Genomic DNA, 16308 nt, shown 5'->3' on the forward strand with positions numbered 1-16308 from the left:
GTCATTGAGTCGCCAACGAAGCCTCTAACACCCGCTCCCAACGGACAGAGCTTTACATTCCATCCGCTCTCCCTGCTAAATACCAATGAACTCTCACAATAATTGGACAAAATTTTGTGAGTGTGAAATGCTTTTGTGTACCATATTCTGTCAGTTAGTTAAGTTTGTTTTCTTTAAACTTTGCCGATCTCCTGACTCACCTCCAGACTTTTCCTGTCCTTTTTTGTTAAATACTTGACCAAAACTAACCTGCTGAACTCCCCACAAAACCACTATCTTTCCCATTAGCCTCAGTTACACTTTTTTCTTCTTCTTCTTGCAGTATATACCATATTTTAGCATGCTTACGTGTTAAGCTAAGGCAACCATAATGCTTGGGCAGTTGGGAAAAATATAGCAGCTATTGGCAATTGATTGCATCACTGGTAGGCGGGGTTTGGGCAATCTTTTAGGCTAATTATTGTCATTTTATTTTGCTAATTTAATGGCCTGCCTCAAAAGAAGGAGTGAAAACCACTGCTCGGGGACAGACTCTACTTCAGTAGCACAGTACACACCCATTGAGCTGAAGAAAGAGTGAGAGGAAAACAGCATGCAGAGCCAGAATATTTTCACATCCAACACAGTGAACTAACAATTTATTTCAACCAAATCAGAGTTGGTGATTATTGGAACACCGGAAAGACAAACCAAGATGGTTTTGGTGAGTTTTATTTAGTTTTTCTGTCAAGACTGATGATTTAACGAGGCAATTAAATACATCTTAGTTCGGTAAAAGAGAGAAACTTGAATTTAGAAGGTGTACACAGCAAACTTGCCACACACACACACACACACATGCCCCCAACTGAAACTCTGGGGGCATTTTATCATACTGCCCAACCCAAGTGACCACAACAAAACACAAAACACAACTGTACTTGTTTAGTCCATAAAATGTTAGAAAATGGTGAAAAATGCTGATCACTGTTTCCCAGAGGAACTGTTACCTCCACAACCCGTTTTATACACAAACCAAAGATATTCAGCTTACTGTCAGAGAGGAGTAAAGAAACTATATAATATTCACATTTAAGAAAATTTTGATTTTTTTCAATTAAAAAATGACTCAAATCAATTAATCGATTATTAAAATAGTTGCAGATCAATTTAATAATTGATTAAAAATGAATTAATCTATTAATCTTTGCAGCTGTAGTCTGTGCAGAGGTGATGTCGGTCCATTATGACGCCACAGTGCTACACAGGAAAAGTACTGTCACTCTACCAGAGGAGGAAGTGTGTATTTCTGACTGATAGCATCAGCCACACTGCCTCCTTCTGCCATTTAACATAAACATAAATAAACCAAACATGCCGCATGTGAATAATTCAGCATGTATGTAAAGAAAAAGTCTCCTGGGCAGGAGGGATGATGGAGTTACACAACGCAGAGTCTCACCTGCATGAGTGACTCTGCTTCCTGACACGTGCAGATGGAGAGCGGCCGGAAGAAATGACCCCGTGTCACAACTCTTTACCCGACGTGTCAGAGCGAACACCGCAGCTGGTGTGCCTTTCATACAATACAAGTGCTGATTGTGAACAATGCGTAGGTGTGGGGTGGTCTGGCAGCGAAGGGGGAAACCTCACACCCGGCGCAGAGGCCGAGCATCTGTGTTCAGGCTAAAGTCCGAATGAATGAGGCAGCAAAAGCCTATCTGATTGGACTTGGATGGTGGCATTTAATGGCTTGACTTTGAGAGCCATGTCACAGTGCGGCGTATCGATCATCGCCACGCCAACCTCAAATCTCTCCAGCGTAACAGAGGAGAGGGTGCGTCACAGCGCCCACAGGGGACTGACAAATACCCGTATGAGAGTGAAAATGACATCCATTTTCTGCGATGACAGCAAAACGCTCCACTGACATTTTGTCATCTAAACGGCTGTTTTTAGGACTCTTTGTGGTTTGTTATTCAGACTTTTGTCTCTGACTTTGATTATATTTATCCACGTCTAAGCCCACAGCTTTTCAGCTTTCCCTTCTCCTACTTCCTTTTCTTTTCTTTCATTTGGTTTCTTTAATTTGCCTTCCCTTTTGTTCATTTCCTTCTTTCCTTTACCTTTTCTTTTCTCCTCCTTTCCTTTCTTTCCTTTTCTCTCCTCTTCACAGTAGCAGTTCTAAGCCAGTTCCACCCAGGTTGTAACAGTACACAAAGTAATAGAGTACAGTTTTCCGGTAACATGGTGTCAGCACCCACGAGAGTGGGGGCCACAGGTTGGTCCAACCTCAGTGTTACAGGGGCTCTGTCTCCTAAAACTGTCCCTGCTGCCTCATCATTTTCCTTTCCTTCACCATCCTTTCCATCATTTCTTTCCTTTCATTAAGTTTCTTTTCCTTTCTCAAATTTGCCTTCTTTTGTTATTGCTTTCCTGTTCCATGTTCTCCTTTCATTTGCCTCTACTCCCCTTTCTTTTTTCTTTCTTTCCTCTCCTTTACTTCCTCCCCTCCCCTCTTCTTCCCTTTCTTTTCCTTTCTTCTCCTTTCCTTTCCTATTCTGTCCTTTCCCCCTTTCTCTTTAGTGTCTTGTGTCATTCTTTCCTTTCGCTCTCCTTTCCTTCTTTCCGTGTCCTCTCTCCTGTACTTTCTTTTCTTTCCTTTAATTTAGTTTCCCTTTTGTTTCCTTTCTTTCCTCTCCTTTGCCTCTCCCCTGCTTCATTTAACTTTCTCGTCCGATCCTTTCCGCTCATTCCTGTCCTCTCCTCTTCCATCCTTTCCATTCTTTTCTCTTCCTCTCCATCATTCCTTTCCTTTCTCCTTTCACCCCTTCTCTCTTTTCCTTTTATTTCTTTTCCTTTCCTTTCTTACATTGTCTGTCTTCTCTCTCCTCTTCATTCTTTCCTTTCCTTGCATTTAGTTTCCTTTCCTTAGTCTAATTTGCCTTCTATTTTATTCCTTTCTCATCCACTTCCTTCCACACATCCACTCCTCTCCATCCCTTTGATTTCTTTTTCCTTCCCTTCCCTCTCCTTCCCTCTCCTTTTCCCTGCCTCTCCTCCTCTCTCTCTCTCTCCTCCTGCTCCATAACTTCTACTCTCCATTGGAAATTCTAATTCGGGTTCATCCCATACGGCCATGTGGATGTATAATTCATTCACTTAATTCCCCTCATTATATTATGAAGCACATTCACCAAAGAGAGGAGAATCAGATAGCGGTAAGTCAGAGCTCGACTCGTCTCTCTTCAGTTCAGAGATGTGTACACAGGGAGGAACAACACACTGTGGGGTCTCACACACTACAAAGTCTCATTAAATGAAACGAGGCTTCTAAGGAAACACTGAAAATCCTATAATTCAGTCAAAGGGACTGACGACCAAAGGAGACCGGCTGGCTGATAAGGGTTTGTTCATCAGACACACTTTCTACCGGAGGATAGTGAATATCGTTTGGCACTACTTAAAGGGACGCTGTTTTTGTTGTAGACACTGGCGCAGGAATCTCTCTGGCCACTATCTTTGCAAAGTCAGCCTGGTTGTGGATAATTGGAGCGATCAGTGACAAGCAGTCTGGCTAAGAGAAGACAGATCACTGTTGTTGATGGTGGCAGTGGCACGAAGAGGAGGAGGAGGAGGAGGAGGAGGAATGGGAGAGAGTAGAAAACAATCTTGTTTCCTGTCCTGTGCCACATCACGGCTCAGAGCTCAGACTGCTGTCTGCTCTGTCTGCTGACTGAGATTAGTCTCTTAACTCCCCATGAGGCCATCAAGAGCTGATTATAATGCAAAAGGTGTATCTGTGTAGAGTTGTGTGACTAGTCTATGTTCGGTAGCATGTTTTAAAGGAGAAATCTGTGATATATTTACTGCAGTGAATCATAAAGTGACAATGATACGCCATCAGAGATTAAAGTCCACTTCCATTCATGTTTTAAACAATATTAAATGCTCTGCAAGAAGTAATTATGTCTGATATGTTTCTTTGCACAGTAACATCAAATACCTTGTTAAAATGGCTTGCATATAGCTCTGCACCTTGCCTTCATTTACTATTTAAGAAATCATGAATATGCAAGCAGTTCTGGCTCTCTCCAGACACCCCTGCACCTGATTTCTCCTGTGTTTTACGAGCTAATCCAGCTTCTCCTGTGGGCTGGGCATCGCTGCTGATGATATGCATAGCACCACCCCCTCGATTAACAGGATTGGTTCCTTAGCTTTATGACATCATATACACAGCCAGACCGAATCTGTTTGTTTGAGATTGCCCTTGTTCACTGCAGTTTCAAAGCAAGAAGTGGCATTTAATGCTTATTTTACTCCTGATATGTCTTATAACACATGAAAAACACCACATGGGCATGTTAACAAGGTTAAACACGTGATTTTCACTGGAGGGGGTCTTTAAGGACACATGCTAAGTTGATGAACAATTTCCATTCCAGGATGGAATAACTGTTTTAGTTTCATGTTAATTAGAATTCAGAATAATGCAGAATGAGTTAAGTGTCTGTTTATGAGTCGTAAGAAATCAATACTAATCTTTTAGATGTTTATAACAGTGAATTTGAGCTATAATTTGATGGAGTCTGGCAGGCAGTGAGACAGACAGCCACTTAATTCAGACTCCAGAGTGTATTCTCAGATCAGTGGGCTTCTGTTTTCAGAGTAAAAGGCTTAACTTTAATCAACAGACAACTGACAGTCATAAACAGCTGATCAACTTACAGCGTTAGGACTCGTCCTGAGCTCCGTCGAGTCTGTGGAGGAAGTGGAAACAACTTGCTTCAACCATAGACTGTGTATTAAACACTATTTCAACCCTATTTAATATACAGTCTATGGCTTCAGCTCACTATTTGGGCTGCAGTGCTCATTTTTGGACGTGCAGTTGCTACATATTGCGCCTTTAAAGGCACAATCTGTGATCTACAGGGAAACATGAGGACCAAAAATCAAAAGTTATAGTCTGCTATTTTTCTCAAAGTGATTGACATGTTAGACATATAGACTAACGGGCTGTGTCCAGCTTATTTTTTAATTGTTTCCAATGGGAACGCCACATATCTATACTCTGCTTTAAATGCCTGCAGCGTGTTGAGGCACTGAGCATCTATTCTGCGTTGAGCAGTGGGTATTTTTCTCTGTCCAACATCAGCTCTTGAATCAAACGATGGTACTTGCTGCAATATTTCCAAACCCATAAAATCTCATGAACCCACACAGACTGGTGGGTCCATCCTCTCTCTGCTTTAGCTTTCAGTTCATCCAAGGCAAGGACTGGAGCAAGTAGGTCACTCTACCTTGTGCTAACATTTTGACATTCAGTATTTGCTGATAACACAAATTATTTGGGAAATTAGGTACCTGCAAAACATAAATTAACCGTGACCTCTCAGAGATCATGTTTCAAACTTTTGGGGTTAAAAAGCAGATTTATCTTGACTCCTGCTTCTCAACCTGTCTGCAGCACCGACCACGGAGGAGTCACCGATTCTTTACCTGCAAGAGGAGAGCTCAGAGTTTGTTTCTTCAACTTTTGGGATTAATAAGCAGATATATCGTCACTCTCACTTTTCAACCTGTCTGCAGCAGCGACCCACGGAGCAGCCGACTGTGCTCGGCAGCTACTGTAAACTAATTAGTCTCTCTGTCCATGTTGACAGCTGGCTGGAAGAGAAACGCACTATAAAGTTTGTGAATGCACAGAGAAGAGGGAGAAAGAATAGAGACAAGAGGGACAAAACAGAGTGCTGGTGAGTGCTGTCAGAGGCTGACACACAAACACACAGCCGCCTGTTTGTGGTGAATAAACAAACTCGCGTGAGTAAAGTGAGTAACTACAAATGTTCCCAAATGATCAAACTTGCGTGAGTAACACAAAGCGAACATTTGTTTCGCTTTTGGAGTGAATGAACACGCCATTACGGTCAGTCCCTCTTCCCTCATCTCCCCTCCTCCTCCCTCTGTCTTGCGCATGAGCACGAACGTCACCTGTTGCTGACTGGTTGGAACAGTCAGCTCGCTGCAAAACACTGTGTTTACATCTGTGTAGAAACATTTGGGTCTTTTTCAGTGCACACACACAGAACAGGAACCTAGAGGACCGTGAGGAGATATTCACTGAATTTGATAAAAAAAAAGTGTATTGGATTAGAAATGCACAGCCCACCTTTAATATTATTAGTAACACATGCTTTTCCTACTGTGGTAGATCAGATTATCTGCTGTGAAAAACATTTAGCATATCTGAAATCTTCCAAACAAATTTCTTCACAGCAAAACCAGAAGTGATGTCACATTTTCTAAATCAGCGCCTGAGTAATTCCAGAAAGTCACACTCTGAGCTAAACATAAACGTGTTAATCAAACCAGATATCTGTCAAATGATGTCATGCACTGACCAGCTATCCTTGAGCTGCAGTCTGCAGACTGAAATTTGCCTTGGAGTGAAACATCAGGGGTGGGGGTAGGAGGTGGTCAGGAAATAGCGTGCACAGTGTTGTAAAAACTGTGAGAGCAAGCACGGCTATCGGGCTAACAACAGCAGTTCACAGAGTTGTAGATTATACAGCGTTTTAGCCAACGTTTTACTGTCATTAACCTCTGTCACTGTCCTTGCTTTCACTGCAGCCTGGCAGTGTCTTTCCTGCTCTGCTGCTTGCATTATTTTGCTGCGCGGTTATAAAGCAAGAATAGAAACAAACAATATTTCCTGAATGAGAGATCAACCGCCTCCCGTCTCTTAAACCGGCTCGACATTTGAGAGGCCCATGATTTCGAGTGTCATAGTTCAGTCGGATTGAAGGAAGGAATGGGGAGGAAAAGCCAGTTTGACTGCACCAAAAAGCAGTGTCTGTTAAAGTGCCTGTACATTTATGAGGCGTATTATAAAACTTCATGAACCAGTAAGAATTATAACGGTACATTGTCTCCCATCCAGACTGGTGCAGCAAAGCTAATACAGGGGTCAGACAGATGTCAATCAAACGCAGCGCTACATGCCCACGCAGTCCTCATGCTGCATTAATATTGTTACACCATAATAACAAAGAGCCAAGACAGAAAAAAAACCACCTCCGAGCTGAAATTCTGAGTCTGAGTTATCAGGAATTTCTGAGTGACAAAACTGATGAAAAGAGCTACATTAGTGCGAACAGACCGGTAACCTATCAGGATAGAAAACCACCACTGCAGCAGGGTGTTGCACCTGTGACAGCTGTGTGTGTGAGTCTCCTGTGCTGTTGTCCCTTTTCTTCAGTCCTCTCTCGCTCTGTCCATCTCTGATTGCTCACTGAGGTGCACCAGGCCTGAGTGAGGGGCTTAAAGGCTCCTGTGAAGCATCTGATCATCAGAGGAGTGAGGCGTCTGGTGCTGGAGCTGCTGGGGCCTCATTTATAACGTGACTTTGGAATATATTCTGATCTTAAATATGACTTAAACATAAAACCACATATAAGTAGTTATTTATTAAAACCTTACTTTGACTTGGAAATGATCTCATATTTAAGCAAACGTCTAGACTTGACTGAAGTGATTTTCCTGCTGGTCATGTCAGGATGATGCAGGCTGTGTTGAACTTTGTCTCAGCTTTATGAACAATGTGATAAGAATTAAGAATTAAAAGCGTGAGGAATTAATACTGACACACTCCCAAGGTATGTGCCACGTGAATTCATGACTGGAGGAAATCACTGATTGTAAGGAAAGTGTCATTCATTTTAAGTTAATTTCATATTCGTAGATCACGCTTACAAATGTACATCTCAAAACCAGCTTAAGTAAGGTTCTTTATGCTCAGTATCTTTTATAAATAGAATTTTGTTAATTATCATCTTGTTTATTTGTATGTTATGCTAATAAATCCCATGGATTTGGTTGTTTTTAAAGGGTGACTCCATTAATTTTGGGGGTTTTCGGGGTATTTATATCATTCTGTAGTATTTATTATGTATTCAAATCCAAAAAACTCTTTGGATTGATTTGATTGTAAGTTCTGGATTAAGTATGTATGTTTTGGCATCAAAATGCTATTTTTGGAGGAGGAGGCAGCGTATCACCAGAGTAACTGCTAACTGCTGCTGACTTTACTCTCTGTTGTTGTTTTGGCTATAGTTAGGTTAGCTCAGCTAGCTGTGCAGCTAAAGGACCAGGACCAGGATCAAACACGGTCTTTAGGACCAGCTTAACAACAGGGAATACTGTACCAAGCTCATATACTGTACAATGGCTCTGATCAGGACTCTCACTCTGGGGACGATGAAGATGGAAGTCTGGGACAGTAGAGGTGTGAAGCGGAGAGTATAGCGACACGGAGGTCGGGCATGTGACAGGCAACGGGGAGCCACAATTTTTTCCAAATCTAACGCAGTGGATTAAAGATTTATTTTCAACCAAACCAGAGCTGATGTTTGTTTTACGAACAAGGAACCCTTGTGGGTCTATTTTGTTTTTTAGACTATTAAAGCTACGAGCATCAGCTGAGACTGACTGAAAAACCTGGATAAGATTGATGATGGAGTCGCCCCTGAAAGGTGTCGTTTTGTGGCTGATTTGGGGTCAGTGAGTGCTGTTCGCCACATGGGGGCACCTTAGGGTGGGGGCGTAAAACCATTGAAATAAAATCCAATATTAACACCAATATAATGAATTTAGCTGATATAAAGGGAGCTGTACACTGTTTGTATCTGGTTTCACTTATTCAGAAATTACTCTCAACACATAACACTACAAAAGAAGCACTTGGGAGGAAACATCTTGGGATATTGTGTGAACACTCAGGTTGGAATAACGGGAGGTTTTGCTGTTCTTCTTATTCTGCAGGCAGCGTGTGAATGCAGAAAATCAGAGAAGGTCTAATCAGGCAAAATAAATGAAAACACCTGTGTGGGTGGACCATGGGTGTGAAGGGCCTTTAATGCAGCATTTTCAAGTGACGTCGCACCGTATTACATAAAACAGGATAATCACAAAGTCAAAATCACAGAATGTAATGCACCAAAAAAAAAAAAAAAAAAGAAGTGTCTGTACTGGCCGATCATGCAGATATCAACAAACATGAATTCTAAAGTGAAAAAACCGTGCTAAGCAGAAAAACATGCCTGAATTTGTCATTGGTGTTGTCTTCAAAGGTGCATCAAAGGTAGTGAGTCTGCTTCTCTCTATGTAGGTCTATCTGCCCCTCTGCTATGTGTCAGTGTGCACTGTATATAAATAACTCATAGGTCTCTGCACCACAGCCACCAAGCCAAATTCTCCCTAAATTTAACCAGCATGGCTTGTGTGAGACTGACATTACTGCCGGGCTGAAATGGAGACCTCCACACAATGTGAGCTCGAGTCTCACTGAGGCTGTAACAGACTGCCAGCAGACGTGTTGTGCTAACACTCTCCAAATGATAAAAATGTCACTCACAGTCCTATCTGGAGGCGTGGCGAATTCGCCCAGCAGCATCAGCATCAGCCTCACTGGCATGGCTGGCACTTTTCTGCTCCACGAGTTTCCTTTTTTTTTTCTTCTTCTTCTTCTTCTTTTTTAAATAAACACGTCTTCAGCTCAAATACTAATCCTCACAGAGCTGCAGAAAAAAAAACTTTGCAGCACAGAAAAAGAAAATCTGACAACTGGTCAGAAAAAAGGGTTCAGGGGAAATGCACTTTCCTGCCCTCAGCAGAAAAAAATTTATATTCTAGGATGGGGTGAGGAGGAGGACGTTATAAAATATGAGTGAATACACACGGAGCACACAGTATTATGAAAACATTTCTAATGTGAAAGCGTGCATGTTTCTTACTTCTCAATTTATCCTCAGAAGAAAAAGTTTAAGGATTATGCGCACACTTGTAAAACTCATCACAGCTTTATTGTCAGTGTTCAGACTGCTTGTTGGGGAAATTTAACTGGATATTTAAAGGGATAGTTCGGATTATTTAATGTGAGGTTGCATGAGGCACTCAATGATAGTCAGAGTATTACCTACAGTAGATGGCGGTCGGCACGGCCCCAGTTTGGAGAGACAGAAGCAGAAACTAAGCAATTAACTGCTGTGGACAGAGTCCGCAACAAAAGGCATTTTAGCTGCTTAAAAAAAGTGTGTGCAATATTTAGAATATTTTAACCACTTTACTTTGCTGTCAGACAAACTTTTCTGACAGGAAACTGCTGTTACATAAGTCAAACATCTCTCTCTCCAAACCAACCAAACTCCATAGGGGAAATCAGTAATTTTACCTCACAGAACACGGGAGTTTCTGGTCTACCGCCGCCTTGTTCTTCTGGTTAGTTTGTGTTATTGTGTGACTTCGGTGAAAGCAAACGATCCTTTTAAAATGCCAAACTCACACAATAACTCAAACAAGCTTGAGGCAGTAGACCAGCAGCTCCCGCGTTCTGAGAGGTAAAATTACTGATTTCACCCATGGAGTTTGGTTTGGTCTGGAGAGAGTGATATTTGGCTTACATAACGGTGGGTTCCTGTCAGAAAGCGCTGTCTGACAGAAAGATTAAGTGGTGAACATGTAAGCTGATATGGATTTTTTTAGGTGAACATTTTTCTTAAGTGGCTAAAATAGCTTTTGTTGCTGACCCTGTCCACAGCAGTTCATTGCGTAGTTTCCATGCTGGTACTCCTCTCTGCTTCTCCAAACTGGGGGCAAGCTGATCACCATCTACCATAGGTAATACACCAATTATCAATAACTACCACTTACAGCCCCAACTATCCCTTTAAAACTGAGGTGTAAACATTTAACCATCAGCAACAGGTAAACAACAAATAACGGTCTTTATCTTGGACAGGCTGCTCATTGCGGTGAACCTCCCCGTGTAAAAGAAACCATTCCAATAGGTTTCTTTCTAGTCTTTTAACTCCCATCAGACAGAACACAGACAAGAGCACCAGTAAGCACTTGACTTGCTGAATCGTTGTCTTCTGATCCATTTATTGGACATGATTTATACCCGAGCGTCCCGACACATGGCTGAGAAAAGCCTACGGGGAGTTCCCCACAGTGCTAGCCAGACAAAAAGCCGACAAAAACACTCCAAACGATGTGAAACAGACAGTGTTCAAATATCTCGCAGTGCACCAGGACTTGTGTCGGCAACAAGGCCCTCCCGTCTCCCACAGGTTTCCCCTCCCCCCTCTCTCTTTGCTCCCTGTAGCAGACAGTTAGCAGTAGCACTGCACCTCTCAAGGACACAACCAACAGAGAGGATAGAGAGGAAGAAAGAGAAATTCAGACCGAGAGGAGAGGAAAAAGAGACAGAGGGAGACAGCAGACAAAGCAGAAAATCAGGTGGAGGTATTGTACATTATAAGAGGAGGAGGGGAAGGAAAGAGAAAAGAGGGGGATGATTAAAGACGCATAACAGATAATAGAGAGCGCAGGTGGAGTGAGAGCCAGTGAGTGAGTGAGATCCAGGCAGCCATGGTTGCTTACGTCACCTTCAGGATGACATTGGCAGGACACACAGGTCTGCTGCCTCATCAATTCTACTGCTGCCCAAGGGGACATCATATCACACACACACTCGCTCACCCACATCGGCCACACACACACACACACACATATACGTCCAGCCCCTGGCGACGTGGCTCTACCTGGCCGAACACACCCGCAGCCTCTGATTGGCTGCTGAAGGCCAGCAACACTCCCCCTGCTCCCCAGCCAGCGAGACTCTGCTTGGAAACAGAGAGGCTGCGCTGTTAACCACCACAGGCCACTGCTGCAGCACCGTTCGCTGCTCTGATCCCCATCACTGTGTCAAAAGATGTCTGAGAGACAGTAGAAGAAAAAAAAACTACCTAATAGCAGCACTTGTGAGTGGTTAACAGGATCTGACCGTGTGTGATGAAGGTCAAAGGAAAATGCTTTGGTGTGAACCCTGTTGCACCACAACACATTTAGTTATACGAAAATATTTTAATTTCTCAAAATTTATAGTCCTGAATGATGAACACATGAATAGATGAGGCTACATTATGATTACTTTCCGTTTAATTTAGAAGCAAATCATCAGTAACGCAAAATTATGCGAGAAAGAGAAAGAAAATATTAATGTGCTAATGAGCTGCTCCACTGCTTTCATCAGCTAAGAGATTTTTTAAAAGTGACCACTGACCGGCGGGTCAGTCACGACAAAACTCACACTGTGCAGCCACACAGAGTTTAAACTGATCCAATTTTTTCTCCCCAGATACAGATTCTGACCCCCAAAACTAAAGGTATCAGCAGATATTCAGTGAAAAACAATCTGACACCAGAGAGCTTCTTTTCCCAGCTTTAAAATCTGCAAAAAAAATTTTAATGGAACATGAAGCTGTAGCTACATATCAGTTCTTAACTGTAAGAGACATTCATATGCCAACACTGTTAATAAGATGTTGGTCCTCATTTTCTGAGCCTCTCCCCTTTATCAGACGTTGTCAAATATGAAATGAAACCTGATTCTTGATCTGAATCTGAAGAAGCTCTGGAGGTTTGAAACCACGCAGCATCTCTCAGGGCTGAAAGGTGAAGCCGATGTGGCTGCAGTTTATTGAATGGCCACTTGAGGCTGCTCCAAAAGTGAGACGACAGGATCCATGGAGATCCCACGTTAAAATGCACAAATTTACAACATGCTTACAGCCTGGTACAAAAAAAAGTCTTGGTCTCTGTAGCTAAGTTTTCTGTTCATGGCAACTGTTCGGAGGTGAATTTTTTTTAATATAACTCACCTCTTTAAATTATATTAGTTGCCTCAGCTCCACCCACACAGCCAGGAGTTAGCAGAGTCAGGTACAGTCAAGATAGCAACGGCCAGAGTCGCCACACTGTGAGCTTCAAAACTGCTCTTCAGAAACCGATGGCTGACATTGCGGACGCTCCATCCACTATTAATTATACTGTCTATGATAACTGCACATCATAAACTATAAGAGACGTCCATATACCAAACATCAGTGATTAGATGTAACGTCAGTTCTTGTTTTCTGAGCCTCTCTTCTTTATCAAGCTTTGTTACATGAGTAATAAAATCCATTTCATCCGTGCAGCCTTTCAAAAAGGACTTAATCTAAAATGATATGGAGCGAATCTTTGGTAACTTTCACTAACCATGCATGTCACTGTCACTCTGTACTGCTTAATGTATACTGTCCAATTAAAGATGGCAGTACAGATGCAAAGTATCACTAAAACCCAGAACTTAAAGTTTCAAAAGATACCAAATGTGTCTGGAGAATTCTTATGAAAATTAGTATAAAATAATGCACCAGATATCTAGAATATTTGTCAACCAAGAGTTAGAACAAGCTGATACAGTTCATGTGTGATATTGTCAGGCAATGTGGAGTGAGTTGATTCAAACAACCTTAAAGTTATAGGAAAAGGAAAAGTTTGATATTTTGGGAAATACACTTATTTGCTTTCTAATTGAGTTACACTGATACCACTCTCATGTGTGTTTACTACACATGAACCAGCTGGGACACCAGGACGTTACAGGTCCTGACCAAAATATAGTTCATCACAAACCCCCCATAAAACCACAATTTATCATTTTGATAGTTTGGTTATTGTACAAATTAAACAAACGTGATATAATGTCAATTATATTGTATATGTATATGTTAATTCAAGAGTTCTAGAAGTGCTGATCAGCAGATTTTAACCTAATTTTTGCATTACTTTGAATGGCCAGGATAATTTATATTTGATTGATATTTGCAACAGTTTGCAATATTTTTTTAGAGCGTTTTACTCTACAGCAAATCTGAACACCCACATGTCCAAGCAGCCACAGCAACTACACAGATAAGAACAATGAACTAATGCATGAGAGCTTCAAGGAGACAAAGAGGGAGTGACTCGAGGTGAGATGTGACCTATGACTAATTTACCAAGTTATTCAGTGGGACACTTGAAAAACCTCCTCTAAAACACCTCACTGTATTTGCATGATACACAAGGACCCAAATAACGGAGGTATAGGCATGATAAAAGACAGACAGAGAACAAATAAAATCCTTTTTTCCACTGCAGCTTCTGCACTACATGTTTCAACTTCTTTATCAATTGATGATTTTAATCTTGCCTGGTTTTAAGAGGTGCTGCAGGACCCTTACTTCCCATGTCAATGGCTGTTTCATGCTAAGCTAAGTTAGCCGACTGCTGGTGCTAGCTTCATATTTACTGTGCAGACATGACAGCGGTACTGATTCTTTCATCTGACCCCTGGCAAGAGAGTGAATAAGCAAATTTCTCCAAATGTCAAACTTTTTTTCCTTTAAGGGGAACAGGAAGCAGAGTTGATTTAATGAAGCTCCTCACCTTTTCCTGATACTGCCGTCTGGACGAATCCAGGGATTGGATAAGAGCTGTTGCATGGCCAATAAAAACAGCATAGCAAGTAGCTCCTACAATCATACTCAGCATGGTGAGCCAGATATCTGAGAGGCTCTCCGGGGCCTGCCGGCCATAACCGATGCACAGCATGTGGCTCATCGCCTTGAACACGGCGAAGGAGTACAGCTCTGACCAGGTATCATTCTGCAGAGAGAGAGAGGGAAGAAAAGAGGACATAAATAAACAGGTGAAGACATCAACGTTACATAAAAAGGTGAGTTTGGAGGGAGAGTGGTGGCAGAGAGAGTCAGCAACTAGAAGAAAAGCTTTGGGGACAGCGGGGTCATGGAATAGCACTTACACAAATGAGAACTCCGGGGACAGAGTTGCATTAGAAAGGAAGAGGGAGGAAGAGGAAACGACATCAGGGGAATCCTTCGAGGCCTAATCAGTAAAGTAGAGACGGTTTGGAAATCATTTCCTCGGAGACGAATGATAATGAGAGGTCATTAAATATGCCCTTTCAGCACTGCGTGAATAGGAATCTACTACGGGCGGTGACAGCCAGCCAGCGGTAACCGCCAGGCTGCTGGTGTCGAGACTCATGAAGGGACAAACCTCGGGTCATAACTTACAGCTACATCAAGGGACATTAGTCATAGTGTTGGACCGCTTTGAGAACATCTGAACAACACTTTCTGTAATTTCCTGAATGTAAATAGTAGTTCAGTGGGTCGCACTTTATTTTACAGAACACTAATAAGACAAGCAGTACTTTAATTAAACTAAACAAAAACTAGAAGTAATATGTTCTTAACCAGACAGTATTAGACCTTTATTAGACCTAATTAGAGGGTCATTAGGGACACATTACAACAGAACTATGCTGTAAACTAATGTGAAATCATATATCTGCTACTTGAGACAAACCCTCTGTGGTTGATCCCCTACAATTAGCAGAGTAGCCAAACAAGACGCAGTATGACAATTAGGGCTGCACAATTAATTGCAATAAAACCACAATATGGCCAAATGCAATATCCAAATTGCAGAACCAAAACCAAATGGCAGTTTTTTTTTTGAAAAATGTATGAGAAAAGAGCATTATAATGATAAATATATAATTGTTTGTTTGGTACAGGCCTCAATAAATATCACATCATCACGATTTTAGTCTTTTCTTTTTCCAGTGAACATGAAAACTGTAACGCAAAACTGATCATTGCCAGTAATCGCAGCACGTATTGCAATCACAGCAAAAATAAGATAAAAAGAAATTCCAGAGACAAAATATCAACCTTCCTCTACGGTCTAACAGCGTGAAATAATACACTTTAGTTTACAGTACTACATATTCATCCATACAAATACAGCTTTTTACATCTTTTCATTGTACTGTAAAATAAAGTGTGACCGCTCAGCGTTATTCCTCCGTAGCTTTATGCCAAAACTCCCCCCATCACAGAGGAGGAGGATGACTGAGCAGTCCAAACAAGCTCAATTGATCTGATACTTTTGTGCAGCAGGCTTCCTTTGTTTGCCTTTTTTTTTTTCTTTCATTAGCTCTGAGTGGTGACCGCGGTGACCTCGGCCTGAACACGCTGCCGCTGACGCCAATTAATTCAAGGTAAAGCCAAAAGCCGGGACCAAAACCAGAGGGGGATTTTTTTTTTTTTGGTGGGATTTAAATTATTCTACCAGAGAAGCTCCTGTGTAATGAAACTGTATTACTAAAGCTTCTGTCTATGGACAAAAAAAAAGAAGTTACAAACAGCATCCTGAAAACCTCTTAGAGCTTCAAGAGCACAAAAAACATTTTCTATCACGGCACACACACACACACACTCCTCTCTAAATCTGTACGGAGCTACACAGAGGTTACGGTCTGCACTCAGATACAAAAGGCAATCATCTATATCCTCCTCTTATAACTTGTACAACTACATTAGCAGTCTATTAGTGCATTTGCCGTCACATTATAAAACACACTTTCCC

At 41.8% G+C, this 16308-nt stretch overlaps 1 protein-coding gene across 1 annotated transcript in view; it reads right to left on the reverse strand.

Annotated features, from left to right (window-relative positions):
- Positions 1–16308, reverse strand: part of LOC146317535 (potassium/sodium hyperpolarization-activated cyclic nucleotide-gated channel 2) — a 55013-nt gene that overhangs the window by 13446 nt on the left and 25259 nt on the right. Inside the window, exon 4 of the mRNA XM_084732201.1 lies at positions 14299–14517. Coding sequence (XP_084588327.1) covers positions 14299–14517 — 219 coding nt within the window. The remainder of the gene's footprint in view (positions 1–14298; positions 14518–16308) is intronic.

This window comes from Lutjanus erythropterus, chromosome 12 (genome assembly GCF_056507025.1).
Source record: "Lutjanus erythropterus isolate fLutEry1 chromosome 12, fLutEry1.hap2, whole genome shotgun sequence".
Lineage (NCBI taxonomy): Eukaryota > Metazoa > Chordata > Actinopteri > Lutjaniformes > Lutjanidae > Lutjanus > Lutjanus erythropterus.